Source organism: Sinohyriopsis cumingii, chromosome 15 (genome assembly GCF_028554795.1).
Source record: "Sinohyriopsis cumingii isolate HCF-2022 chromosome 15, ASM2855479v2, whole genome shotgun sequence".
NCBI classification, from domain to species: Eukaryota; Metazoa; Mollusca; class Bivalvia; order Unionida; family Unionidae; genus Sinohyriopsis; species Sinohyriopsis cumingii.
Genome location: NC_142975.1, coordinates 1,917,280 through 1,944,177, shown reverse-complemented (window position 1 = coordinate 1,944,177; position 26,898 = coordinate 1,917,280). Strand labels below are relative to the sequence as shown.

The window sequence follows — 26,898 nt, the reverse complement described above, 5'->3', positions numbered from 1 at the left end:
GCCAAGGTCTCCTGTAATGCATGAGACTTAGCTGGTGAAGAACAATGAAGTATGCTGCTCACTAAATTCAAAGAGTTCCCTGAATTAGAAATTGTGACTTCGAGTAAAGAATATCTTCTCGTGGCAAAGAGTAGAGAAACTGCGAAGTGGTGTCTGTTGAGCATGAGTAAACTATTCTTGGCATTGTGCTGAATGAGTGTCTTGAGGCAGCATGTGGGTTAGACTGGTACCTGCACATCTGCAAAGGTCGAGTTTGACATACTGGAAGCCATACAATCGCACATAACACTTCCGGTTTTTGGGATTTCATGATCCCTAATATACGGCCTAGGCCAGACACAATGGAAATAGGCCATCCATGTGGGGAGAATATCGTTAAGATTATCGATTTGGGACAGAGGTTATGGGATAGTTGATCCATGTAACCTGTCTGTATGTCTGCTGAATGAGAAGGAACTTGGCTGTTTGTTTAGCTCTGTCCCTCGCTGTCCTGCAATCAAACCCCAAGGAGGCAAGGTAGATAGGAGTTACCAGTAAAGCTGAGTCCTGTGGTGATGACTTGGGTGCCAGAGCTGTTTTGTGGCTGAAGGTTAAGGGTTGACTTACCTCCCTTGTCCACCAGAAATGTTCACACTAAAGTAAGGTCAGCATGCAGACTGGTGACATCTTCATCCTGAACTGTACATTTTTGAGCTTTGCCCTTAGTTCTAATCTTAAATACAAATACAGCCAAACAAATAAAACTGTAGCCCTGCACCTCTCTTTTGGAATGCAATGTTGGTACAGAGCTAAATCTTAAAAAGTTGACCCAGAAATTGATAACAGACAGTCTAATAAGGCAATGAAGCATACAGGTAAAATATAATGACAATACCAACTGTTAGAAGGAGAAATATAAACTTGTGGGTTTGTACATGTGATGTTGAATACAGCATGGGCACAGAGCTATACTAAATGATGGTTACCTGGGAAAAGTGATTATCTCAATTACAATAACACCATAGCAAAGGTCAAGGATGTCATGTACAGGTAGAATCAATGAAGCATGGAGTTCCTAGGCTAAGGTAAAGGAAACTCACCTGTACCAAAAAAATGGAATTATACATATATAAGGAGTTTCTTAAGAGCAAAAAGACATGCACACATATAAATATTAGAGTTCAAACCTATCTTGTGAATTGCACAGGATACCCATGCAAGTGACCAAGTGATCTTCAAATATGATGGAATGCTTATGCAGATAAACATGACTCAGCCATCGCCTATAGAAACATGCATGAGCAAAACATGATTGAGTAAACCATGTATAGAAAGCTTACCCGTACTTGTCCAACCAGAGCAGAAGTAATACAGAAATGTATACAAGTGTCTAAATAACACACAAAAAACTTAAAATAAAAGGGAACTGAGGCACCTATATAGATAAATACAAAGTAGGTGCAACAATATCCATTATGAGGCAATTACCTGTAGGGAAAAATAGGCCCACAGACCACCTGTACAAGTAAAAACAATGAAGTTGGTGCCTGGATGCAAAGAATGCCTTGGAATAGAAACTCACCGATAGGTACCCGTTCATTATGGAATTACACAAATGTTAGTAGTTTTATAAGCACTTGAGACTTGCACATACAAAATAATTGTAGCCCAAACTTAATGTGAAGTTCCTTAAGCTTCCCGTGAAAATACCTAAATGTGTGATAACAACAAAGTGTAAGCAAACTGTAAAGGCACAACTTTGATGGCATAGGAAGAAAAAAAGTTGGAAATATAGATGGAGAATACTTTCCATAGAAGCAAAAAACTCCTCCAACTTGTAATGGTATATCTTCTATGTAGATTCTGGGTTTAACGAGGCCTCTTGTGACAAGAGAAGCAGGAGTAGTAACTGAGAGGTTCTTAGACTTTGCTGCCAGTTCACATTGTTATGTATATTTGATTTAATTATACCTGATTTAATATTTATTTCAATTTAATTGTTTGTTTGTCAGTTTTAATTTTTTTTATTTTTCATTACATATTACCAGAAAATAGTTTGACCATGACTGTTCTGTTTTGTAAACACCAGGCATTGATCTAGATCCTGACCTTGATTTAAAATTAGTAGCATCCATGTAAATAAGTTCTATTTTTATTTTAAAATGATTGGTTGTTGTCAAGGTCATGATGGGACTACTGATTTAAGATGTAAAAAAAAATTAAAATTTGTATTTATTAGAGTAAAATGATTGGTTTTTGTCATGGCCACACTGGGTTAACATGATCTTTAACAAGTAAATAATTTCAATGAGGTTCTGGATCATGATTACGTGACTCCCCCCCTTTTGCATTTTATAATATGATATAACATTTGTTTTGGAGAGATAGTCTTAGTTTAGTTGGGCTTTTTCTTTACACTGGAAGGTGTATATTGTGCTGTTTGGAGTTATTTCAAATTACTTGGATCCAAAAGGATTAATTCTTTTTCTTCCTGGAAAATATGTGTGCTCATGTGAAATTCCTGAACAAAGACAGCTCTTATAGAAATTTATTCAGATTTCCAAAACTGGAGTATAACTTCTTGTTTCTACAAGGAACTGTAGACTTCAACACTACAGATTACAGCATATGTCATCGTCTTCCATCTTGGATTCTTCATCAGGACTCAAACTTGAAATCATTAGAATATTTTATTATTAGGACTACTAACATTTTATTCATGGATTATTATTGGATTATTTTTGGATCTGATTCTTAAAACCTTAAGTTCATATTGTTTTCATTTAAAAAAAAAATTCCAGGAAAATAAATTATATTTTTTTCAAAGCTTGTTGTTTTCACTCTTTCTTGTGTTACTGTTTATTTGAGCCTAAACATGTAACAATATACCTATTCGAATGCCACAGAGATAGGCAGACAACTTTTAGCTCCCATTAAATAAAAGTAGCAACTGGGAGGGCTGTATTTGTGAGGAAGTAGTAGTTCTCCTAAGGTATTATGATTGGGTAACGTATTTAAAGAAGAAATAGAAGAATTGATGTATCTTTTCTTATTAACAGTGTACTTTCATAAAATTAAAAAAGGTATCAGATTCAATTGAATTTAAGATTAATAAAGAAAGAAAAAACATTTGAATATCAAAATATAGTTGTAGAATATATCTCAGTAAATTATATTTATCATTTTGTTTGTTCAAATAAGACTTGTACAGATAAAATTATCAGTGATGATGTCAACGCATCAATGGTGGTTGTTGGAACAATTATATATAGTGTTTGATGTGATGAATTGTCTGTCAGCATGCAAAGAAAAAAGAATTCAAGCCTGAATATGATGCCAAAGGCTTTCAACCATGGTAATTTAGACACAAAGCATAAAACAGAACTACATTTTCAAAACTCTTCATAAAATGTATCTGTATTTCATTTATCATTCATAATTCTGCATTTCATTTACCATTCATAATTCTGCATTTCATTTATCAGTCATAATTCTGCAATTTGCTTTTGTGTTTTCCATTTTCTTCATGGGGCCCCGAGTGGCCGAGTGGTCTAAAGCGCTCACCATTACGGATCACTGCCATCTCACCTCTGCGTGGGTTCGAGTCTGGGATTCGGCCAATGTGGGTACGTGAGAAAGCTTGCCAGTAGCTTCTCGTGGGTCGGTGGTTCTTCCAAGGGGTTTTCCCGGGTTCTTCCTCCACCATTAATACTGGCCGCCATGCATAGCCTATCGTGTGCTGAGAAATGGAATTAAACACAACAACAACATTTTCTTCATAATGCAGTCATAAATTTATTTACATTCATTCTTCTTCCCATCTGCATGCATTCTTCATTCCATCTGCATTCATTTTTCATTCCATTGGATAGATTCTTTTCCTATTTGCATTATTTCTTCATTCCATTTGCATTCATTCTTCTTTCCATTGGCATTCATACTTCTTCACATTTGCATTCATTTTTCTTTCCACTTGCATTCACTCTTCTTCTCATTTTCATTCATTCTTCTTTCTATTTATATTCACTCTTTATTTTCCATTTTCATTCATTCTATCTGCATTCATTTTCCTTTTCATTTGCAATCATTCTTCATTCCATCTGGATTCATTTTTCTTTCCTTTTGCATTAATTCTTCTTTCCATTAGCATTCTTTCTTATTCCTATTTGCATTCTTTTTCCATTTGCAATCACTCTTCTCATTTTCATTCACTCTTCTTTCTCTTTGCATTCACTCTTCATTCCATTTGCATTCATTCATTCCATTTGCACTCACTCTTCATTCCATTTGCATTCATTCATTCCATTTGCACTCACTCTTCATTCCATTTGCATTCATTCATTCCATTTGCATTCACTCTTCATTCCATCTGCATTCATTCATACTTTATTCCATTTGCATTCATTCATTACATTTGCATTAACTCTTCATTCCATCTGCATTCATTCCATCTGCATTCAGTTTTCTTTCCATTTGCATTCATTCTTCTTTCCATTTGCATTCATCCTTCCTTCCATTTGCATTCATTCTTCTGCACATTTTCATTCATTCTTCTTTTTATTTGCATTCATTCTTCTCCACATTTTCATTCATTCTTCTTTCCATTTGCATTCACTCTTTATTCCATCTGTATTCATTCCATTTGCATTCATTCTTCTTTCCATTTGCATTCATTTTTCTTTCCATTTGCATTCATCCTTCTTTCCCTTTGCATTCATTCTTCTTTCCATTTGCTTTCATTTTTCTTTCCATTTGCATTCATTTTTCTTTCCATTTGCATTCATTCTTCTTTCCATTTGCATTCATTCTTCTGCACATTTTCATTCATTCTTCTTTCTATTTTCATTCATTCTTCTTTCCATTTGCATTTGTTCTTTTGCACATTTTCATTCATTCTTCTGCACATTTGCATTCATTCTTCTGCACATTTTCATTCATTCTTCTTTCTATTTGCATTCATTCTTCTTTCCATTTTGCATTCATTCTTCATTCCATAAGTCTTCATTCTTCTTCCCATTACCATTCATTCATTCCATTTGCATTCATTCTTCTGCACATTTTCATTCATTCTTCTTTTTATTTGCATTTACTCTTTATTCCATTTTGCATTCATTCCTCTCTTTCTGTCTGCATTCATTTGCACTCAAACTATATTCCAACTGCATTCATTATTCTTTCTGTCTGCATTGATTTGCATTCATTCTTAATTCCATTTGCATTAATTTTTCTTTCCATCTGATTGTGAGCCTTGTTGATTCTACAAGTACAAGCTAATATTTTTATCAAATAAAAAGATCACTGACAAAAACTCCAGAAATTCTTTAGATTGGCAACTCACTATATAATCATAACCTGATTAAAAGTTAAAACAACTTCAATGGCACCAAAGCTTCATTACATTCCAGATCTGCCAACCATAAAGAGATCTCTGTGAGACAGATATCTTTCCAAAATTAAGACAATTTTTAGAAAGGTGTTACAAAACAATATGTACTGAAATTGTCAAGTTGGAAAACAAAATTGATTCACATTTAAAAAGTTTGTAAAGAACATTTTGGCCTTAAATAACTCAGTTTCAGAAACTGCAATTCAATATCCCTAGGAGATCAATGACTTAGAAACTGCAATTCCATATCCCTAGGAGATCAATGACTCAGAAACAGCAATTCCATATCCCTAGGAGATCAATGACTCAGAAACAGCAATTCCATATCCCTAGGAGATCAATGACTCAGAAACTGCAATTCCATATCCCTAGGAGATCAATGACTCAGAAACAGCAATTCCATATCCCTAGGAGATCAATGACTTGATGATTTTTTGCTAGACCTCTCAACTCAGTCACCTCTCCTGCCATAAGGTTACTCAGATCAACATCTCATAATGTACAATACATGCACCTGTCAAATTGTCATTATGTACATGTACCTGTCAAATTGTCATGATGTACAATACATGTACCTCTCAAATTGTCATGTATATGTACGTGTCATATTGTCATGATGTACAATACATGTACCTGTCCTACTGTGATGAGTACACAATACATGTACCTGCCACATTTGTATATCAAATTGTCATAATGTACAATACATGTACCTGCCACATTTGTATATCAAATTGTCACACTGTACAATACATGTACCTGCCACATTTGTATATCAAATTGTCATAATGTACAATACATGTACCTGCCACATTTGTATATCAAATTGTCATAATGTACAATACATGTACCTGCCACATTTGAATATCAAATTGTCATGATGTACAATACATGTACCTGCCACATTTGTATGTCAAATTGTCATAATGTACAATACATGTACCTGCCACATTTGTATGTCAAATTGTCATGATGTACATACAATACATGTACCTGCCAGACTGTCATGATGTACAATATATGTACCTGCCAGACTGTCATTGAACACAATACATATACCTGCCAGACTGTCATGATGTACAATACATGTACCTGCCAGACTGTCATGATGTACAATATATGTACCTGCCAGACTGTCATTGAACACAATACACATACCTGCCAGACTGTCATGATGTACAATACATATACCTGCCAGACTGTCATGATGTACAATACATATACCTGCCAGACTGTCATGATGTACAATACATATACCTGCCACACTGTTATGATGCACATTATCAAGTTGGAAAACAAAAGTGATTCACATTTAAAAAGTTTGTAAAGAACATTTTGGCCTTAAATAACCAAGTTACAGAAGCTGCAATTCAATATCCCTAGGAGATCAATGATGCAGAAACTGCAATTCAATATCCCTAGGAGATCAATGACTCAGAAACTGCAATTCCATATCCCTAGGAGATCAATGACTCAGAAACTGCAATTCCATATCCCTAGGAGATCAATGACTCAGAAACTGCAATTCCATATCCCTAGGAGATCAATGACTTGATGATTTTTTGCTAGATCTCTCAACTCAGTCACCTCTCCTGCCATAAGGATACTCAGATCAACATCTCATGATGTACAATACATGTACCTGTCAAATTGTCATTATGTACATTACATGTACCTGTCAAATTGTCATGATGTACAATACATGTAACTGTCAAATTGTCATGATGTACAATACATGTACCTCTCAAATTGTCATGTATATGTACGTGTCATATTGCCATGATGTACAATACATGTACCTGTCATATTGTGATGAGTACACAATACATGTACCTGCCACATTTGAATATCAAATTGTCATGATGTACATACAATACATGTACCTGCCAGACTGTCATGATGTACAATATATGTACCTGCCAGACTGTCATTGAACACAATACATATACCTGCCAGACTGTCACGATGTGCAATACATATACCTGCCAGACTGTCATGATGTACACAATACATATATTTGCCAGACTGTCATGATGTACAATACAAATACCTGCCAGACTGTCATGATGTACAATACATATACCTGCCACACTGTCATGATGCACATTATCAAGTTGGAAAACAAAAGTGATTCACATTTACAAAGTTTGTAAAGAACATTTTGGCCTTAAATAACCAAGTTACAGAAGCTGCAATCCAATATCCCTAGGAGATCAATGACTCAGAAACTGCAATTCCATATCCCCAGGAGATCAATGACTCAGAAACTGCAATTCAATATCCCTAGGAGATCAATGACTCAGAAACAGCAATTCCATATCCCTAGGAGATCAATGACTCAGAAACTGCAATTCCATATCCCTAGGAGATCAATGACTTGATGATTTTTTGCTAGATCTCTCAACTCAGTCACCTCTCCTGCCATAAGGATACTCAGATCAACATCTCATAATGTACAATACATGTACCTGTCAAATTGTCATTATGTACAATACATGTACCTGTCAAATTGTCATGATGTACAATACATGTACCTGTCAAATTGTCATGATGTACAATACATGTACCTCTCAAATTGTCATGTATATGTACGTGTCATATTGTCATGATGTACAATACATGTACCCGTCATATTGTGATGAGTACACAATACATGTACCTGCCACATTTGTATGTCAAATTGTCATGATGTACAATAAATGTACCTGCCACATTTGTATGTCAAATTGTCATGATGTACATACAATACATTTACCTGCCAGACTGTCATGATGTACAATATATGTACCTGCCAGACTGTCATTGTACACAATACACATACCCGCCAGACTGTCATGATGTACAATATATGTACCTGCCAGACTGTCATTGTACACAATACACATACCTGCCAGACTGTCATGATGTGCAATACATATACCTGCCAGACTGTCATGATGTACAATACATATACCTGGCAGACTGTCATGATGTACAATACATGTACCAGTCACATTTGTACCTGTCACATTGTCTTGATGCACATTACATGTGCCTCTCAAATTGTCATGTTGTACAATACATGCACTTGCCACATTTGTATCTGTCACACTGTCACGATGTACAATATATGTAGCTGTCACATTGTCATGATGTACAATACATGTACCAGTCACATTTGTACCTGTCACATTGTCATGTACAATACACATACCTGTCACATTGTCATGATGTACAATATATGTACCTGTCACAGTGTCATGATGTACACAATACATGTACCAGTCACATTTATACATGTCACATTGGCATGCAACACATGTACCTGTCACATTGTCATGATGCACAATATATGTATGTGTCATATTGTCACAATTTCCAATACACATGCCTGTCAAATTGTTATGATATACAATACATGTACCAGTCACATTTGTACCTGTCACATCGTCATGATGTACAAACATATGTACCTGTCACACTGTCGTGATGAACAATACATGTACCAGTCACTTTGTCATAATGCACAATACAAGTGCCTGCAAAATTGTCAAAACATGCACGTACCTGTCACATTGTCATGATGCACAATACATGTGCCTGAAAATTGCCATGATAGGCATATACCTGTTGCATTGTCATGATGCACAATACAAGTGGCTGTAAAATTGTCATGATACATGTACCTGTCACATTGTCATGATGCACTATACATGTACCAGTCACACTGTCATGATGTACAATACAAGTGGCTGTAAAATTGTCATGATACATGTACCTGTCACATTGTCATGATGCACAATACATGTACCAGTCACACTGTCATGATGCACTATACAAGTGGCTGTAAAATTGTCATGATACATGTACCTGTCACATTGTCATGATGCACTATACATGTACCAGTCACACTGTCATGATGCACAATACAAGTGGCTGTAAAACTGTCATGATACATGTACCTGTCACATTGTCATGATGCACTATACATGTACCAGTCACACTGTCATGATGCATAATACAAGTGGCTGTAAAATTGTCATGATATACATGTACCTGTCACATTGTCATGATGACTATACATGTACCAGTCACACTGTCATGATGCACAATACAAGTGGCTGTAAAACTGTCATGATACATGTACCTGTCACATTGTCATGATGCACTATACATGTACCAGTCACACTGTCATGATGCACAATACAAGTGGCTGTAAAATTGTCATGATATACATGTACCTGTCACATTGTCATGATGCACTATACATGTACCAGTCACACTGTCATGATGCACAATACAAGTGGCTGTAAAATTGTCATGATACATGTACCTGTCACACTGTCATGATGCACTATACATGTACCAGTCACACTGTCATGATGCACAATACAAGTGGCTGTAAAATTGTCATGATACATGACCTGTCACATTGTCATGATGCACTGTACATGTACCAGTCACACTGTCATGATGCACTATACAAGTGGCTGTAAAATTGTCATGATACATGTACCTGTCACACTGTCATGATGCACTATACATGTACCAGTCACATTGTCATGATGCACAATACATGTACCAGTCACACTGTCATGATGCACTATACAAGTGGCTGTAAAATTGTCATGATACATGTACCTGTCACATTGTCTTCTTTTCCCCCCAAAACAGGCAAAGATCTGATTATTGTCTTTTTATAATTATTTGCAGATTATGTGGGCTTTTTAAGAGGCTGGAATCAATCCACCTTCAATATCTTTTTCTTTACAAGAGGACATTTCCAGACTACAATGTAATGTAAAATCAAAAGTTTGGTGGCATTTTACATGTAAACCTGTGTAGATTAACATGTATGAGGTACCCACTTAAAGTTAGTCTTGTTTCATGACCAACTCAGCTGCGTCTAATGCCAGGATCCATACCAAATCTGAACAAGCCGATATCTGAATATGACCACCACAATTTGTACTTTATGCTTTTATTTGGTCACTTTGTAACTTATGCATTGTTTCAGTATACCTTATGTTAAAATCATATCAGTTGGCAGGTGTCATATCACAGATTTCCATGTGATGCATTGCAACAGCTAAATAAACTTCAGGTAAATGGGACAAGGTTGAAATTTGCATTTGTCAAGAAAAGTGTACTTACTCATCAATGGCACCTGGGTCTCCCCATGTTTTGCCACCTGGGGCTCCATGTCCTGTGTGAATGAAGCTGTTTTTCAATGGGGTACTTATGTCTTCACCTGCAAAATGAAAAAGATCTTTGAGAGACTGAAGTGACAGAAACAAAAACAGAAAGAGTGACAGTAACACGAGGGCTCAACACTGACAGCCAACATTAAAAAGAATCATAATTCTGTCCAAAGTGAGGCAAAAAGGAGGATGCAAAGTAACAGGCATATTTATAAATGGTCGAGTTTAAACTGCACGTACGGATAAATAAACATTTTTTCATGGTAAAAGATATGAGAGATTCCTCAATTTGAGGAATCAATGATTCTTTACAAATAAAATGAGTTGCTTTTCAAAAGAATGCAAAAAAGAACGAAAGCATTTTAATTTTTGATGATAGTTTTGTGTGCAGTGAAAATTGTATGACTGCAAGCCAAGCAATAAGAAAGATACCGAAAAAAAATCTGTTTTGAAGAAGAAAAATTGAGAAGTTTCATTAAACTGGGACCCAAAATGGAATCAATGATTCTTTACAGATAAAATGAGTCGCTTTTCAAAAGAATGCAAAAAAGATTGAAAGCATTTTAATTTTTGATGATAGTTACATTGGCAGTGAAAACTGTATGGTGCAAGCCAAGCATTAAGAAAGCTACTGAACAAACCCAGTTCTGAAGAAGAAAAATTGAGAAGTTTCATCCAACATTGAATTCATACAACTCCTGAGCTTTAGAGTTTGTTTCAACTAACTACAAATGAGATTTCAGATTGGCTGAAAGTGTAAAAACACAATCTCAGACTCAAGTTCAGTGTTATGAGTGTGCGTGAGTGTGATTTGGATTTTTAACACAGCTTTAACAAATTTTCAGTCATATCGCTACGATGTCTGCAGTGTGGCAGTTTATAGTGATGTCTTGCACTGGGGCATCATGATGCAGACATGTAGCATGAAGACCATTGGCTGGCAATATTCTCAGATTCAGTTTTGGTTTATGGGATTTATTTTAATACAAAATTGTCATTTCGGACCAGAAATTAATTTCAGTTTTTAAAGCAGAAAGGTTCCTGTTTGCTTAAGTTTATTGAACTATGGAAGGAAAAGATTGGACCAAAGCTATGATTCAATTTCAAGAGAATCCTGGTGTACAGAGGCATTAATCTTAAGAGGTTCTACAATATTTCTATATTCTATAATTATTGGTATTAGGGTCTTAGATAAAACTGTTGACACTTACCTGCAAGCCTGCGCTGACAGTCTACAAAATTCCTTGGAAACATACCGACTGCATGTGTCCTTTTGTTTTGTCCCTTCCACCAGTAGTTGTCAGCCCTAAGAGCACAAAGCATTTACTTACTTTCAATACGGTGATTGTTGTTGTCATTGTCATTGTTGTTGTCATTGTTATTGTTGCTTTATTTTGGCAACATTGCTTTCATTATTGATCAAATCATGAATTCATATATTTTTGTGTTTTTACTCGGTGCAGTGAAAATGATATTGTCATCAGTACTCATCATACTGACCATGATCTGCCATTGCATTCTGCACTAGTAATTCAGGGTCTATGCTTTTTGTTTTACTGATTACTCATAACAAACTGCATACACTCAAGATCTACCAGTGCATTATATGACATCAGATCAGGGTCTGTGCATTTTGATGTACAAGCAGTATCGATCATAATATTGTTTCTGCAGAATAATTATTGCTACTCATTAGTAATTTAAATTTGTAGTTCCTAGCAACAAAAATATTCACAGTAAATTTAAGGCAAGTTCTGAAAATCATCATTATTTGGTCCATGGTGCTACACACAATATGTGGTCCACAGTGATATACATATGTGGTCCAAAGTGATATACACATGACATGTGGTCCAAAGTGATACACACATGTGGTCCAAAGTGATATACACATGTGGTCCACAGTGATACACACATGTGGTCCAAAGTGAAATTAAAACAAATACAAATTCTTATGTAATTTTAATGATTGCAACAACAGCTGCATGAAAGAAAATGACAAATTTGATGAAAAGTATGGTTTACAACCCATTGTAAATCAGTCATGCAGATTTTCTGTTGCATCAGATCTCATGCTGACAAAATTCACTCATCAACATACACATTTCTTTCTGCATCTTCAACCTGTGCAAATCTGACATTCTTAAATAATCATTCAGCCTTTATTTATGGAAAACTATATCGAGTCCTTTTTCACAAACTTTTCTAGGTTTTGTTTGTACTTCATGTTCAAAGATAACAAGATCATCACTGGGTTTCTATGAGTGGCTGATTAGGCCAATTTGTGTTCTGAACTATCTGTGGTAAGTGATGCAGTTCTGATTAAAGCTGCTTACAATTCTGCACTGCCTGTACAATCCTTCTCCATTAAAAGTCTGTAGCTCTGCACTAGGTGGAGTGATCCTGTGCAAGAATTTCTAAAGACTCAGGGTCAATGTGTTTCAAGGATGATGTGAGGGAATCTTTGAAGCATTTTTTCTGCCACCCAGAGATTATGAACTGTCACTTCCGTAACTTCATTGTTCTCTGTATTATATTCAGATCACTGTAATGCACAACCAGCAAAATTCTGGTAAGGATTTTTCCAGCTATTGACAGCAAGGAGATGCCTAGATGGTTGTTGTACATTTGTCTGCTCCTTTCCACTTGTAGAAGTGGATGATGGATGCAAACTTCAGTCTTGAGGCAGAGTTCCCAAGTCACATTTACTGGTCAGTCAGTTTCTGTAGGAGGAGTCTGTTGTTGCATTTGCCAAAACTATTTTTGTCAATGATACCAAGCAATGTCTTGTGATCTGTGTCAACTCTAGCATTGATCGAAGACACCAAAAATGATGAACTTGCCTACCTTTTGTACATCTGCAATCAGAGACTGCATGTCTTCATAAAAATTTGTTCTTGATCTCCTCTCAGCTGGTCATGGTGAATGCATATGCACAGACGACAGTCTTTTTCCTGAAAATGGGAATCTCATATGCATTCGTCTGTCATTCATGCTGTTTGGGCTTGATAACTAGCTATGATTTGATGGCTCCTACTTTGGTTAATTGTCCTTCCTCAGCTACGTGAATTTCACTCAGGGCTGCTATCTGGTTTGGCCAGTTCTTAACCAACTTAATTTGGTCTTCTGTCTTATTTATTTGCTGATTTACTTTTGATTAGTGTGTGTAGATTCCAAGCACTGATGGTGAGTTACATTACCTTGCCTTCTTGTGTTTTTGACCATTAAAGCTTTATCACCATCAGCTGTGGTATGCTGACCTGGGTTATGTGAAGCAAACAGTGCTCAGTGCGCCTTTTCTAGCCCATTCCTCATGCAATGGAGGTAAGCAATGTGATCCTAGAAATGGCTGATCAGTCACCCAGGGCGCTGCTGAGTTCCACTCCTGCTTTGGTCTAATAAAAAGCATCCCGATGCCCTGAGCCACTTCTTTGCAGGTCTGCTGCCATAGCTTCTTGTGTACCAACACTCACTGCTTTGCCACTAACCCATTGCCATAGGATTTGAAAATATCTGGCAGGGGGAGGGAATAATAATGTCATGACTTGCACACAACTGACTTTAAGCAAGGGAGAGTTATATATAGTAACCTTATCCAGGTCTGTCTGACAATGCTGACAATGTGGCATGATAATGCTGAGACGTCTAGAGAAAAGTACAGTCGTAGTGGATGGCCATCAGTTCCTAATGAACCTGAGTGAATGCCTTGCACTTTCCATACAGCTCTTGCCATCTGCTTTCACAGACATGGAATGAGCATATCTCTACTCAGCTGCCTGATCAACCAGAACGGACTTTCTGTTTGAAGCCAGGTGTAACTGTCCACTCTGAGTCAACAGTAGTAGTGTCCACTGTTACTTACAGTAGCTGGCTTAACCTGACCTCACCTTGACTTTTCTATGTAATCATCTATACTTGGGCACATACGTCCTGAACTTAGAGAAACTGAGGAAAATTAACATCAACATATACAAATGTCAGACTGACTATGGATTGCTTGAACCTTTAGTTACATAAAACACAATATCTAAACAAGCTAATAACTCCAACATCTTACAAGCAATCATTCTTAAACAAGGTGTCATGCAAAAATGGACTGATAAGGGGAATACTATATTTCCCTTCTACATTTGAGGCAGGGCATATAAATGATAACACATGACAGGGCTTGTTCTGTGATGGATTGAAAACAACATAATACATTAGGAACACAAAAGCAAGTAATTACCTTCCATCTATCTTGGTGATGTGGTCTCCCTCCTGAATTTCAAGTCTCCCATCTTCATGAAAGTCATGTATGGCTCTTAAATTAGGGGGCTGCACCTGCAGTGAAAATTGATCTCATACACATTTGCCTGACCACAAATATTTATTCCAAAAGTTGTAAAGTAATTTATTAAAGTAATATTGTCCAAAATATAATAGCTCCAGTGGCCTAAGTGGTTATAGCATCCACCTGGGATGCGTGAGGTCATGGGTTTGAACCCCAGCCTAGTCATACCAATTCTTATACAAATGGAACTAGCAGCAGCCTCAGCATTAAGAGGTTAGTGTTAGGTCTGGTCGGCCTGGTGTCAGGATAATGTGACTGGGTGGGACATCATGCTACATGTCTGCGGCATGATGCCCCAGTTCTAGACATCACTATAAACTACCACACTGCAGACATCACAGCAATATGACTGAAATATTGTTAAAGCTAAATTAAAAATCCAAATCACACACATACACACTTGTCCAAAATAAAAACAAGAGTCCCTCATAGGGACTGACAATCTACTTTACAAAAAGTATCTCCATGAATTCTAGTAAGACAATTTCTTCCATGTAACTGCTGAGTATTGAAATCTCTCATTTTCTTGACCAGTGAGATTTTCAAATTAGTCACTTTGGATGCAGTCATAATCATTTTTATTTAGGACAAACAAGACACCATTAGACAACTTTTGGTGAAAACTCCATGTTGATATGATCATCGATTCAGGAGAAATAATGACAAGATTTTGAATCTGTTCATTGTACCAGCCCATTTAAAGTCAGATCCATACCATCTCTGTCTGTGCGTGTGTGTGTGTGTGTGATTTGGATTTTTAACACTACTTTAACAATTTTAGTCCTATCGTTACAATGTCTGCAGTGTGGCAGTTTATAAAAGATGTCTAGCACTGGCCACACAAGTAGCATCATGTCCCATCCAGTCACATTATCCTGACAAAATGCCAACCAGTCCTAACACTAACCTCCTAATGCTGAATATCTTTTGATGCAGCTGCTAGTACCATTTTTATAAGTCTTTGATATGATATGACTTGGGTTCAAAGCCCCAACCTCCTGCCTCTGAGGCAAATGCTTGCATTCAAGATCAAAAATATATTTGTTAGTCTGCTGGTGAAATCTCATATAAATATCACTTTTCATTTAGGAGGAGTAGCAATAACAAGATTTTCAAGATACCTGCCATGGTGGTCATACTGAATGTCAGATTAGCACCATTTTCATTCTGTAACAACTAGACATCTTCTAGTAAAAACCCAGTACTGACGTAACTATCCATCTAGAAGTATTAACATTTTCATGACAGCCATAAAGGTAGCTTAATTGGATGCCATACTGGCAGTTTTTAATAAAGACCAACTAAACACCATAATGGCAGTTTTTAATAAAGACCAACTGAACACCATATTGGCAGTTTTTAATAAAGACCAACTGAACACCATGTTGGCAGTTTTTAATAAAGACCAACTAAACACCATATTGGCAGTTTTTAATAAAAACCAACTAAACACCATATTGGCAGTTTTTAATAAAGACCAACTAGACACCATATTGGTAGTTTTTAATAAAGACCAACTAAACACCATATTGGCAGTTTTTAATAAAGACCAACCAAACACCATATTGGCAGTTTTTAATAAAGACCAACTAAACACCATATTGGCAGTTTTTAATAAAGACCAACTAAACACCATATTGGCAGTTTTTAATAAAGACCAACTAAACACCATATTGGCAGTTTTTAATAAAGACCAACTAAACACCATATTGGCAGTTTTTAATAAAGACCAACTAAACACCATATTGGCAGTTTTTAATAAAGACCAACTAAACACCATAAGAAGTCTTCCAGTGAAAACCCAACTGTGTTACACCTTTCCATTCAGCAATAACAAGATGGATCTGATGGCCCAATTTCAATTAAGTCCAACTAAAAAGTCATCACTGATACTCCATGTTGAAATTACCATATTTTCAGAAGGAGCAGAGATAACAAGATTTTAAAGCTGACTGCTTTTGCCACCATTTCAAATAATTTTCAGTTCATATCAGCTAGACAGTATAATAATTCTCATGTTGATATAACTTTTTTTAGTAGGAGTAGAAATAACAAGATTTTTAAGATGGCTGCCAAGGTGGCCATATTGGAGACTGTACCAGCATTATTTATTTTTTTCATATAAGACCAACTAGAGGTGATAAGAAGTCTTTTAGAGTAACACCCTTGGGTGTCATGAAACTGTGTGTAATGAAATAAATTTGTGTTAAATAATGTGCATGATACACTGTTACCTGAGGTGTAGAGTTTCAGCCTTAGCTATTTCAAAATAGCATGCCTGGTAACCTGACTGCTGCACAGACAAGAGACAACAGCCAAGAGACATCAGACCACAGACAAGAGACCATAGACAAGAGACAACAACCAAGAGACATCAGACCACAGACAACAGACCACAGACAAGAGACAACAGCCAAGAGACATCAGACCATGGACAACAGACCACAGACAAAAGACAACAGCCTAGAGACATCAGACCACAGACAACCGACCACAGACAAGAGACAACAACCAACAGACATCAGACCATGGACAACAGACCATCCAATAAACTCTTCTGGACAATCACCAGTGGACCTAAACAAAACTGATGTAATGGATCTTAATGGTTTTATTATTTTAATGTAGTTATAAATCTACAAGCCACATAAGTTAACATCACGGATCAATCCCTGTAATCATAAAATATAACTGCAGTAGTAATGGAGATAAATCTCTAAACTTCCATTTATCATTTTCATTACTTGACTAAAAGCATTGTCTGTAAATCAAAGTTTCGCTTAAGAGTGAACAAAGAAAGAAAAAAAGAACTAAAAATAAAATGAAAGTGAAAACTCTTTCATTTTTTCTTCACAGACCATATTAAATAAATAGTAATGCTAGTCACATGGGCAACATAGCAGAGAAAGTTCCCAAGATCTTCATGAATTGGACCTATATACAAAGTTTTAATCTGTTCAAAAGTACCACCTTGAGAGCAGGGCTTGATTGGTATAATGACGAACCAGTACAGATCAACTCTAAATGATAATACAATAACCGATCATCTTTCTTATCTGTACTGGATCAAAATCAAATTTCAAAATTCCAACAAATGCTCAATTTATCATAAAATATTATGTTTAATAAATGGAATAAATCTGAAAACTGCTGTTTTCTGTATAAATCTGAAAACTGCTGTTTTCTGTATAAATCTGAAAACTGCTGTTTTCTGTATAAATCTGAAAACTACTGTTTTCTGTATAAATCTGAAAACTGCTGTTTTCTGTATAAATCAGTCAGTTGCTCACTTCTGGAAGTAAATTTACACATTTGTCTGCACAATTAATGAAAATGATGCAGGTAATTTGCTTCCATTTCCTTGGTAAATGGAATATTTCAGCATAATATGGCTTTTGTCAGGCAAATATAAAAACAACTTACAGCTAAACATGCTTGAATAAAATTAAATGTATATTGTCAGGGCTATCTATGCCATTTAAAAATGCATGGTACCCAGGGAAGGCACTTTAAAAAAATACATGCCAGGGTACTCAAATTAGCCAAAGAGTTCATCTGAAAACAATACAAAATTCTAAATCACATTTGTGGGTGACTATTCTACATTTAAAGTGCCTTCCCTGTGTCCCATGTATATATGACTGGAACAGCCCTCAATGCATATCATATATCTAAAGTTTTGCATTGTCATATATATTGTATTGAAAGTGACCTGGTGACTTCCAGACCTATTTAGTGCTAATTGACAAGTTAATGTTGATGGATGGATACTGCATGTCAGCCGAAACACATAAGACCATATGTTCAATAGCCTTAAGGTCAACTAAGCTCAAGATTATATGGTTTTCTAACCTCCAGCAGGAACTCTTTAAGAGCAACAAATGTGGGTCTGTCATTAGGTTTGGATGCCCAGCATTGTAACATCAGCTGGTAAAAGTCCCGTGGACAGTGGTCAGGCTTTGACAGTCTGGCACCCTCTACATCGATTTTATGTAGTATCTGAAATGAATACAATATTTTACAAGAATTCTGCAGAATGCTTAATCCAAGTCTCACATTTTACTCCATCAACAGACGACATTTAAAAGTCTACACTGTGCCATTATGTAGCCAACAATGTGTGGCACTGTGCCATTATGTAGCCAACAATGTGTGGCACTGTGCCATTATGTAGCCAACAATGTGTGGCATTGTGCCATTATGTAGCCAACAATGTGTGGCATTGTGCCATTATGTAGCCAACAATGTGTGGCACTGTGCCATTATGTAGCCAACAATGTGTGGCATTGTGCCATTATGTAGCCAACAATGTGTGGCACTGTGCCATTATGTAGCCAACAATGTGTGGCATTGTGCCATTATGTAGCCAACAATGTGTGGCACTGTGCCTTTATGTAGCCAACAATGTGTGTCATTGTGCCATTATGTAGCCAACAATATGTGGCACTGTGCCATTATGTAGCCAACAATGTGTGGCACTGTGCCATTATGTAGCCAACAATGTGTGGCACTGTGCCATTATGTAGCCAACAACGTGTGGCATTGTGCCATTATGTAGCCAACAATGTGTGGCATTGTGCCATTATGTAGCCAACAATGTGTGGCACTGTGCCATTATGTAGCCAACAACGTGTGGCACTGTGCCATTATGTAGCCAACAATGTGTGGCATTGTGCCATTATGTAGCCAACAATGTGTGGCACTGTGCCATTATGTAGCCAACAATGTGTGGCACTGTGCCATTATGTAGCCAACAATGTGTGGCATTGTGCCATTATGTAGCCAACAATGTGTGGCACTGTGCCTTTATGTAGCCAACAATGTGTGGCATTGTGCCATTATGTAGCCAACAATGTGTGGCATTGTGCCATTATGTAGCCAACAATGTGTGGCACTGTGCCATTATGTAGCCAACAATGTGTGGCACTGTTGTGCCTGTATTTCATAACAAGAATCCACATAAATGTAACTTGCATGAGTCAACAGCTTGACTATTTATCTCCACGGTAACTCAGTCATACTCATTTAGTCTCTTTTTGGCAAAATTTATCTAGTACTATTGTCATCTCAAATCTGATAACAGTTCAGACATCAGTCGTATATGGAAGTAATTGTCAAAGAGAGGATATGAGTGAGGTGACATCAATTAATTAACTGACATAAAATTAATAGAATAATTATGCCAAAGACCTCCAGAAGTCACAGATTTCCATGAAATTACACTGACATCACCTGACAGCAAAGTAATGTCGTAGACTCAAAATACAGAACACCACTCAGCTGCTGAATGAGAACCAAACTCATCAGTCATAAGAGCATTTCAAGAGACTCCCTTGATGTTGAAATCACATACTGCTTAGATTTCAAATGCCTTTTATTTGAGATACACTGTAGAAGCCCCTTTGTGTCACATGCAAAACTTAAGTGTAATTAGTTGCGATTTTTATGCCTTTAACCACACTTTAAACACATTATTGGCTCATACTCAGGAAATGGACCTGCTTGCCTTTCCCAAGGATGCATCATGAAAAATAACTCAGCCTGGGCTGGGTGGTATCAAATATGCAACCCTTAGATTACAATTCCAACTCTCTACCAACAGACCTAATCAGTTCAGACAAGCATGATGAGATCAGAGCTAGAACAAGATCCCACTGTTTATGAATTTATCAAGTAATCAAGTATGGGGATATTTGTTATATGCTGACCAGTCAGCTGACTGACCAATGGATGGAAATCCAACAAACACATAAATTATGTCGCCCCTGTGGTAACCATGTGAAATGTCAATACTAGCTCCTACCAGCTGGGTTTCTGACAGGGTGTCAAAAGATCAATGTATCAGAATTTCAATAACAATCACATTTTTGTATATTCTGTAACCAAGCTCCATATATATAGCCTTGGTAGTAAGATGCAACACATACAATACACTGGGTCACTGTCTGGAGAATGGTGGTGGTGGAGGGGTTGAGTACTGGGACTGGGGTCCAGGAGGGAAAGAGAGGAGTAGTGTGGAATATGCAATATTTGTGTAAGATGTCCTAGCTGCTCTAGTCATGACTTAAAATAATTAGGCGATGTATGAAACAAATTAGCTACATTTAAAATTCCAGTCAGTAAAATAATTGTACAAAAAAGACCTTTAAAAAAAACCCCAAGGTTACTGTGAATGGTAGACTAAAAACCCACCTAATATTTAACAGTCCTCTATGTAGAAACCACTTTACTTTACCATCCACAATGACCTTGACCATAGACCCCTAAAATCAATATGCTCTTTCCTTACTGTATGTGTAACCCATCAAATAAAGTTTGGTCTAGATTTCTGTCAATGTCATTGTACAGAAAACCTTTTTAATCATTTTGTCAGTGACCTTGACCTTAGACCTCAAAATCAATATGATTTTTCTTTACCCCAAGTGGAATCAATCCACAAAGTTAGGTGACTGTAAATCATGGACAACTCAATTTGTAACAGAGACATGGATGAACATCATAACAAGATACAATCTGCCTTACAAACATCTAAGCTCTTGCAAATATTTTAAAAAATAATGCTTTCATTGTATAATCAATTTTCAAATGTTATACTCTTCACAGTTCAGATGCTACCACAAGTTATCTTTGATCGCTGATACGTGCTGGAATTAAGAACTCAACCTGTGAACGCAGAGGCAGAATGTATGCTAATTATCACTGCACTATCAAGACCCCTGTCAGCAAAACGTAACTTTGAAAAGTGCATTACATCTCTCACCTCTGATCCATTAAAGCCTAACCATGGTTCATGTCCGTACGTGAACATTTCCCAGAGGGTTACTCCAAACATCCATGTGTCACTTGCATGCGAAAATTTGCGGGACTTCAGGCTCTCGGGTGCACACCTGAAAATTTGAACAATTTCATTTTCACGTAGTGCATACAGCATTATTATTTCTCCATGTAAATTCATTGATACTCAAGTCTTTAGGGAAATGCAAATCCCTACCTTAGAAAAATAAAGGTGAAGACAAGTGTTGTTAATATTCTGAACTGGAAAAATTGACAGAAAAGCAAAATTCTTTTTAGTAAATAATGCTTTTCTGAGAATATTTACCCAACAACATGAAGAAAGAAAATCTGCAACCTCTCAAATCCAGCACTTGCGAAAAGACTATCATCTTTCCCATTTATAAAGATGAAGGGAATTAACTCTTACTTGACCACCACTAGGTCAGATTTATTTTGAGCAGTACATCAACAAGCATGTTTGAATATGCGGGGAGGTGTGGGAGGGTTTTATAGTACTGTCGTCTAAAAAGATTCTTGGAGAAACACAATTTACATCCTATTTCTACTCTGAATGTATTTTCTGATCACATTAACATTTGGAGAATAGGTAATAATACAAAGCAGTGCTGAGCATCCAAACTCTACTGTCATCAACCAAAGATTCTATTCCCTATATGAAGATAAGCAGCACTACTCACATAAGACAAGTACATCCAATTGTTACTTAAACTGTGACAACCATACCTGAAAAAAAGATCAGAGAAAGATTTTTTTTGTGTAAATTATGTTTCTCTGATAATACTTATCCAATCTCAATATCGTTAGGAATTACTTTATTTTAACAAGTTACAATTTTTGACAAATCCACCAATAGTGCTATTCTGTGCATGTGGTAAGGCTGTACTGATTTCATCTGGTTGGTAAAGTCTGGGCTACAGCCACCTGATCTACCAGATTCAATTTTTGTCTCTGTGAAGCTAGATTGTGCACATGAAAGCTTACCACCCAACAGCTTCTTTTATGACTTGGATTGAAACAATCTCACACCCTTCCTGAGAATGTCTAGTGCTACACTTAGCTGATCATTCAACCAGCACTTGTCCCAACATAGAGGGGCTATCAGAATGGATCTGTCTTTGTTACCCTCATTTTCTGAATTATTTCCTGTACCAGTCATAACCCCCAAACCACTCCCAACTGACTGAAAGTGCATTCATGGACCATGCTTCTGGATCTGGAACTGGAGAAATGATGGTGGGCAGTTTGCGATTCCATTTTCTCATGAATGCTCTTCCCGTGCACAAAACTACTGAAAGATGAATGGATCAGGGTCATGCCCCTTCTCAATAATGAATCTCAGTGGACAGATGGATCAGGGTCATGCCCCTTCTCAATAATGAATCTCAGTGGATGGATGGATCAGGGTCATGCTTCATCTCAATAATGAATCTCAGTGGATGGATGGATCAGGGTCATGCTTCATCTCAATAATGAATCTCAGTGGATGCATGGATCAGGGTCATACCCCTTCTCAATAATGAATCTCAGTGGATGGATGGATCACGGTCATGCCCCTTCTCAATAATGAATCTCAGTGGATGGATGGATCAGAGTCATGCCCCTTCTCAATAATGAATCTCAGTGGATGGATGGATCAGGGTCATGCCCCTTCTCAATAATGAAACTCAGTGGATGGATGGATCAGGGTCATGACCCTTCTCAATAATGAATCTCAGTGGATGGATGGATCAGGGTCATGCCCCTTCTCAATAATGAATCTCAGTGGATGGATGGATCAGGGTCATGCCCCTTCTCAATAATGAATCTCAGTGGATGGATGGATCAGGGTCATGCCCCTTCTCAATAATGAATCTCAGTGGATGGATGGATCAGGGTCATGCCCCTTCTCAATAATGAATCTCAGTGGATGGATGGATCAGGGTCATGCCCCTTCTCAATAATGAATCTCAGTGGATGGATGGATCAGGGTCATGCCCCTTCTCAATAATGAATCTGTCTACCAGGGATTAGGACCAGTACATAAAGCCTCAAAACGGCAGGTGGTTTTTTCCCCTCATAGTTTGGGGAATCATGCCATCATCACCTAGGTGTCAGTCAATGATGACTACCTTTGCATGTAATTAATCTTTCCTGAAATGAAACACATTTGCCAGGGCCTTAATTTCTCTAAGGTTGACGTGACAAGGTAAATGACCATGATGATGTACACAAATTTGTTGATTGAGTTGACAGGAAAAGGGGCACCAATGGGAGTCTACAAATGGAATACAAACACTGAGCAGACCATGAAGTTGCAGAAACTCTCTTGCAGAAATCCACTCCCTGTCAGAAAACTATTCCACAAGCATGACAATGCAAGACCAACATGGATGAGGGTGACAAAAAGGCCAAGGCAGATAAAATGTTGGAACTGACATGAGGTCCAACTTGTCCCAACTGACTGACTCAAAAGAGACAGGGAGTCATTTCTGCTGTTCAACAAAGATAAACTTACCATTTCTTTTGAATGTTATTGACAAGCACTGTAATTGCTGATGACAAGATTGACCAGATGAGAGAAGACACAGTTAACAACATTAGTGAACACCCATGCTACTTAGACCAAATGGTATAGTGAGAAATTGGTATATAGTTCCATGAAATCTGAACAGAAGGAATTTGCTTGAGAACTTGTATAAGGGGCAAGTATGTGTCTGTTAAGTCTAAACCTACCACAAATTCATGCCTATTTACAGAAAGCCTAACTGATCTTGCCATTTCCATTTTAAACCTCAGTCAAGCTATATATTAGATAATGTCGGTGTCTGTTATGAGGTTCTGGCTGGCCGTGGGCACTAGAAACAGTCAGGGTAGTTCGGCTTGTAATGAAGACTTTGTATAGCATGTAATTGTTAGAAGCTCAAGGCGCTTTCCAACATTAGACAACACCTATAAACATATATAATGATATGATTAAAAAAGATAAACACCATTAAATAAAAACAAAAAAATTGCTGAAAATAGTTATGGTGCTGACTTCCTTTGATGAAGGGTGTAGCTGGCTTGCTTTGATGAAGAGTGCATGTGTTATTGAAGTCACTGCCAAGGCCAATTTTGGATGGCCAAACAAATGCTTGTTTGTTATTGCAGTGGCAATGAAACTGAAAGTCATCAAAAGATTGAAACCAGGAAAATTCTACTGTAGTCTGACTATACATTCCGGTTTGTTTGTAACTGCCCCCTACCAATTTCAATAACAAAAATGTTTAATGTGATAAAACGTGCACAGAACTAAGACAATTGAATCATTGATTTATAATTTCTAACCCAATTGTGACCAGAATGGCACTAATGCTGGCATCCCCTGCACCATTTCAGGCTTAACGGACTTTCCATACTAACACGGCGCCATATTGTGTACACTATAGGCTAGTTTATTTCCATCAGGCAACATAATGATATACTTCATCATGTTTGGTAACTGCCGGATGATTCCGTAAATTACCATAACAATGAGAGTTTGGAATTACATCCCTTTGCACACACGACCGTATAAATTAAACTGCCTGTTAAATCCAAGTGAAAGGCAAATTTGTTGTTGTCATTCTTTTCCTTTGCTTGATTCGACATTGTAAATATCAGGAACTGGAAATGGATCTCGAGCATGTCCATCTATTATATTGAAAACTTCCGTTAAGCACGAAACGCGCAGATGATGATGGCATTAGGGCCACTCTACTCAGGTTAGAAATTATAAATAAACGAAAGAACTGCCTAAGTTCCTTGCACTTTTTATCACATTAAAGGTTTCATTTATTGAAATCGGTCGGGGGGTACAAACGGGTTGGTATAGTCAGACTATACATCCGAATCTAACAACCTTGGACAACTTTATTTGTGATCATGGAAAGAAATTAAAATTTTAGAGTTTATTTCAATTTTCAAAGACTTTTAAAGACCATTTGGATAATCTGCTCGATTTTCCCAAACTTTCAAGGCCTTAAAAATGCCACCTCATTTTTCCTAAACTCTCGAAGACCATACGAACCCTGCATGGTTACTAAGGATCTGAACTTAAAGGTTTGGCTTACAACTGATGGGGAGCAGGTTCTTGGAAATTAGGTAGACAATAGATTTTCTAAACAGTTGCCTTAAAGCTGAACTCCATCTGCTCCAATGTAGGATCAGAGTATGCTATATCCTTGAGGTTATCCCCACACTCACTGTGGTGGCTGTCCTCCACAAGCATTGTGTCTAGAACATTACCAGTTGCAAGACCGATGGAGCACTATCATTCCTGTGTAAATCCTGGTATCTCTGCAATGGGTATACCATAAAGAATTGATATGGTGGCTGCATCAGTATCCAAGCAAGTGCCATGGCGTATCTTGCCAATATTGTCTGTATTGCCAAGGGGTATGTACTTCCAGGTTGGCTCAGCTAACAGCTAGACAGATGACCTGGTTATCAATTGGCTGGTTGACTCAGCAAAACTGCCTGGGTAGTACATGCAGTGAAATGGATGGACTGGCTATCTATACATGTGATGGTGTGTCTTGGGCAGCATATGGCATGACTCATCAAAATGACATATTCAAAGTCAATCACATATCAGTATGCTTGGCTGAGCTGGCTGGTCAGCACTTGGAACAGAGGCATGAGGTCCAGATAAATGGTAAAATAGATTGTCAAAGTTCAAAATATATGTCATGTAAGTGGACTTACAGGCTCTAGAGGTCAATCTCAAATATGAGAAGAGACCAATGTCCACTCTGCTGCCTAATAAAAGGTGGACAATATTCTGTAGCTACAAGCCACCACTGGAGAAATTGTGAGGGAAAACAGGGGACAAATTCATCTGAGGTTAGCCATTATGTTGCCACCTTTTGCACCAGTTGCCTGATCTGCAACTGCATCAAAGTCTGTGAAGAATGTGGAACTGGAACTCCACAACCTATTATTCTTCTATTTCATGCTTACCAAAATAATGGTCACCATCAACATTATTCTCATTATTTTAAATGGGGTGAGGGAGGGTGGGGTTCGTTCATGACACCCCCCACTATATTTTCTGGTGACAATGATTTAGGATGCAGATTTGGTATGTAGCGTTCCATATATCTGGATTTGCCACACCTTTGTTCATAAGACCTTTTCTCAGTAACAGTGGAACAAATTATTTCCTACCAAAAGTTTGAAGAACCCCTGGACAAGCTAGGCCCATCTCATGTGTGTGCCATGGCTTA

General features: G+C 37.3%; 1 protein-coding gene across 4 annotated transcripts in view; it reads right to left on the bottom strand.

Annotated features, from left to right (window-relative positions):
* LOC149781117 (activated CDC42 kinase 1-like) overlaps positions 1-26,898 on the bottom strand; it is a 162,164-nt gene that overhangs the window by 15,438 nt on the left and 119,828 nt on the right. For all 4 annotated transcript variants that reach the window (XM_089935219.1, XM_089935218.1, XM_089935216.1 and 1 more), the window contains 5 exons: positions 21,639-21,765; positions 18,731-18,877; positions 14,774-14,868; positions 11,757-11,851; positions 10,499-10,595 (listed from right to left, as the gene is read on the bottom strand). In XM_089935219.1, coding sequence (XP_089791345.1) covers positions 10,499-10,595; positions 11,757-11,851; positions 14,774-14,868; positions 18,731-18,877; positions 21,639-21,765 — 561 coding nt within the window. The remainder of the gene's footprint in view (positions 1-10,498; positions 10,596-11,756; positions 11,852-14,773; positions 14,869-18,730; positions 18,878-21,638; positions 21,766-26,898) is intronic.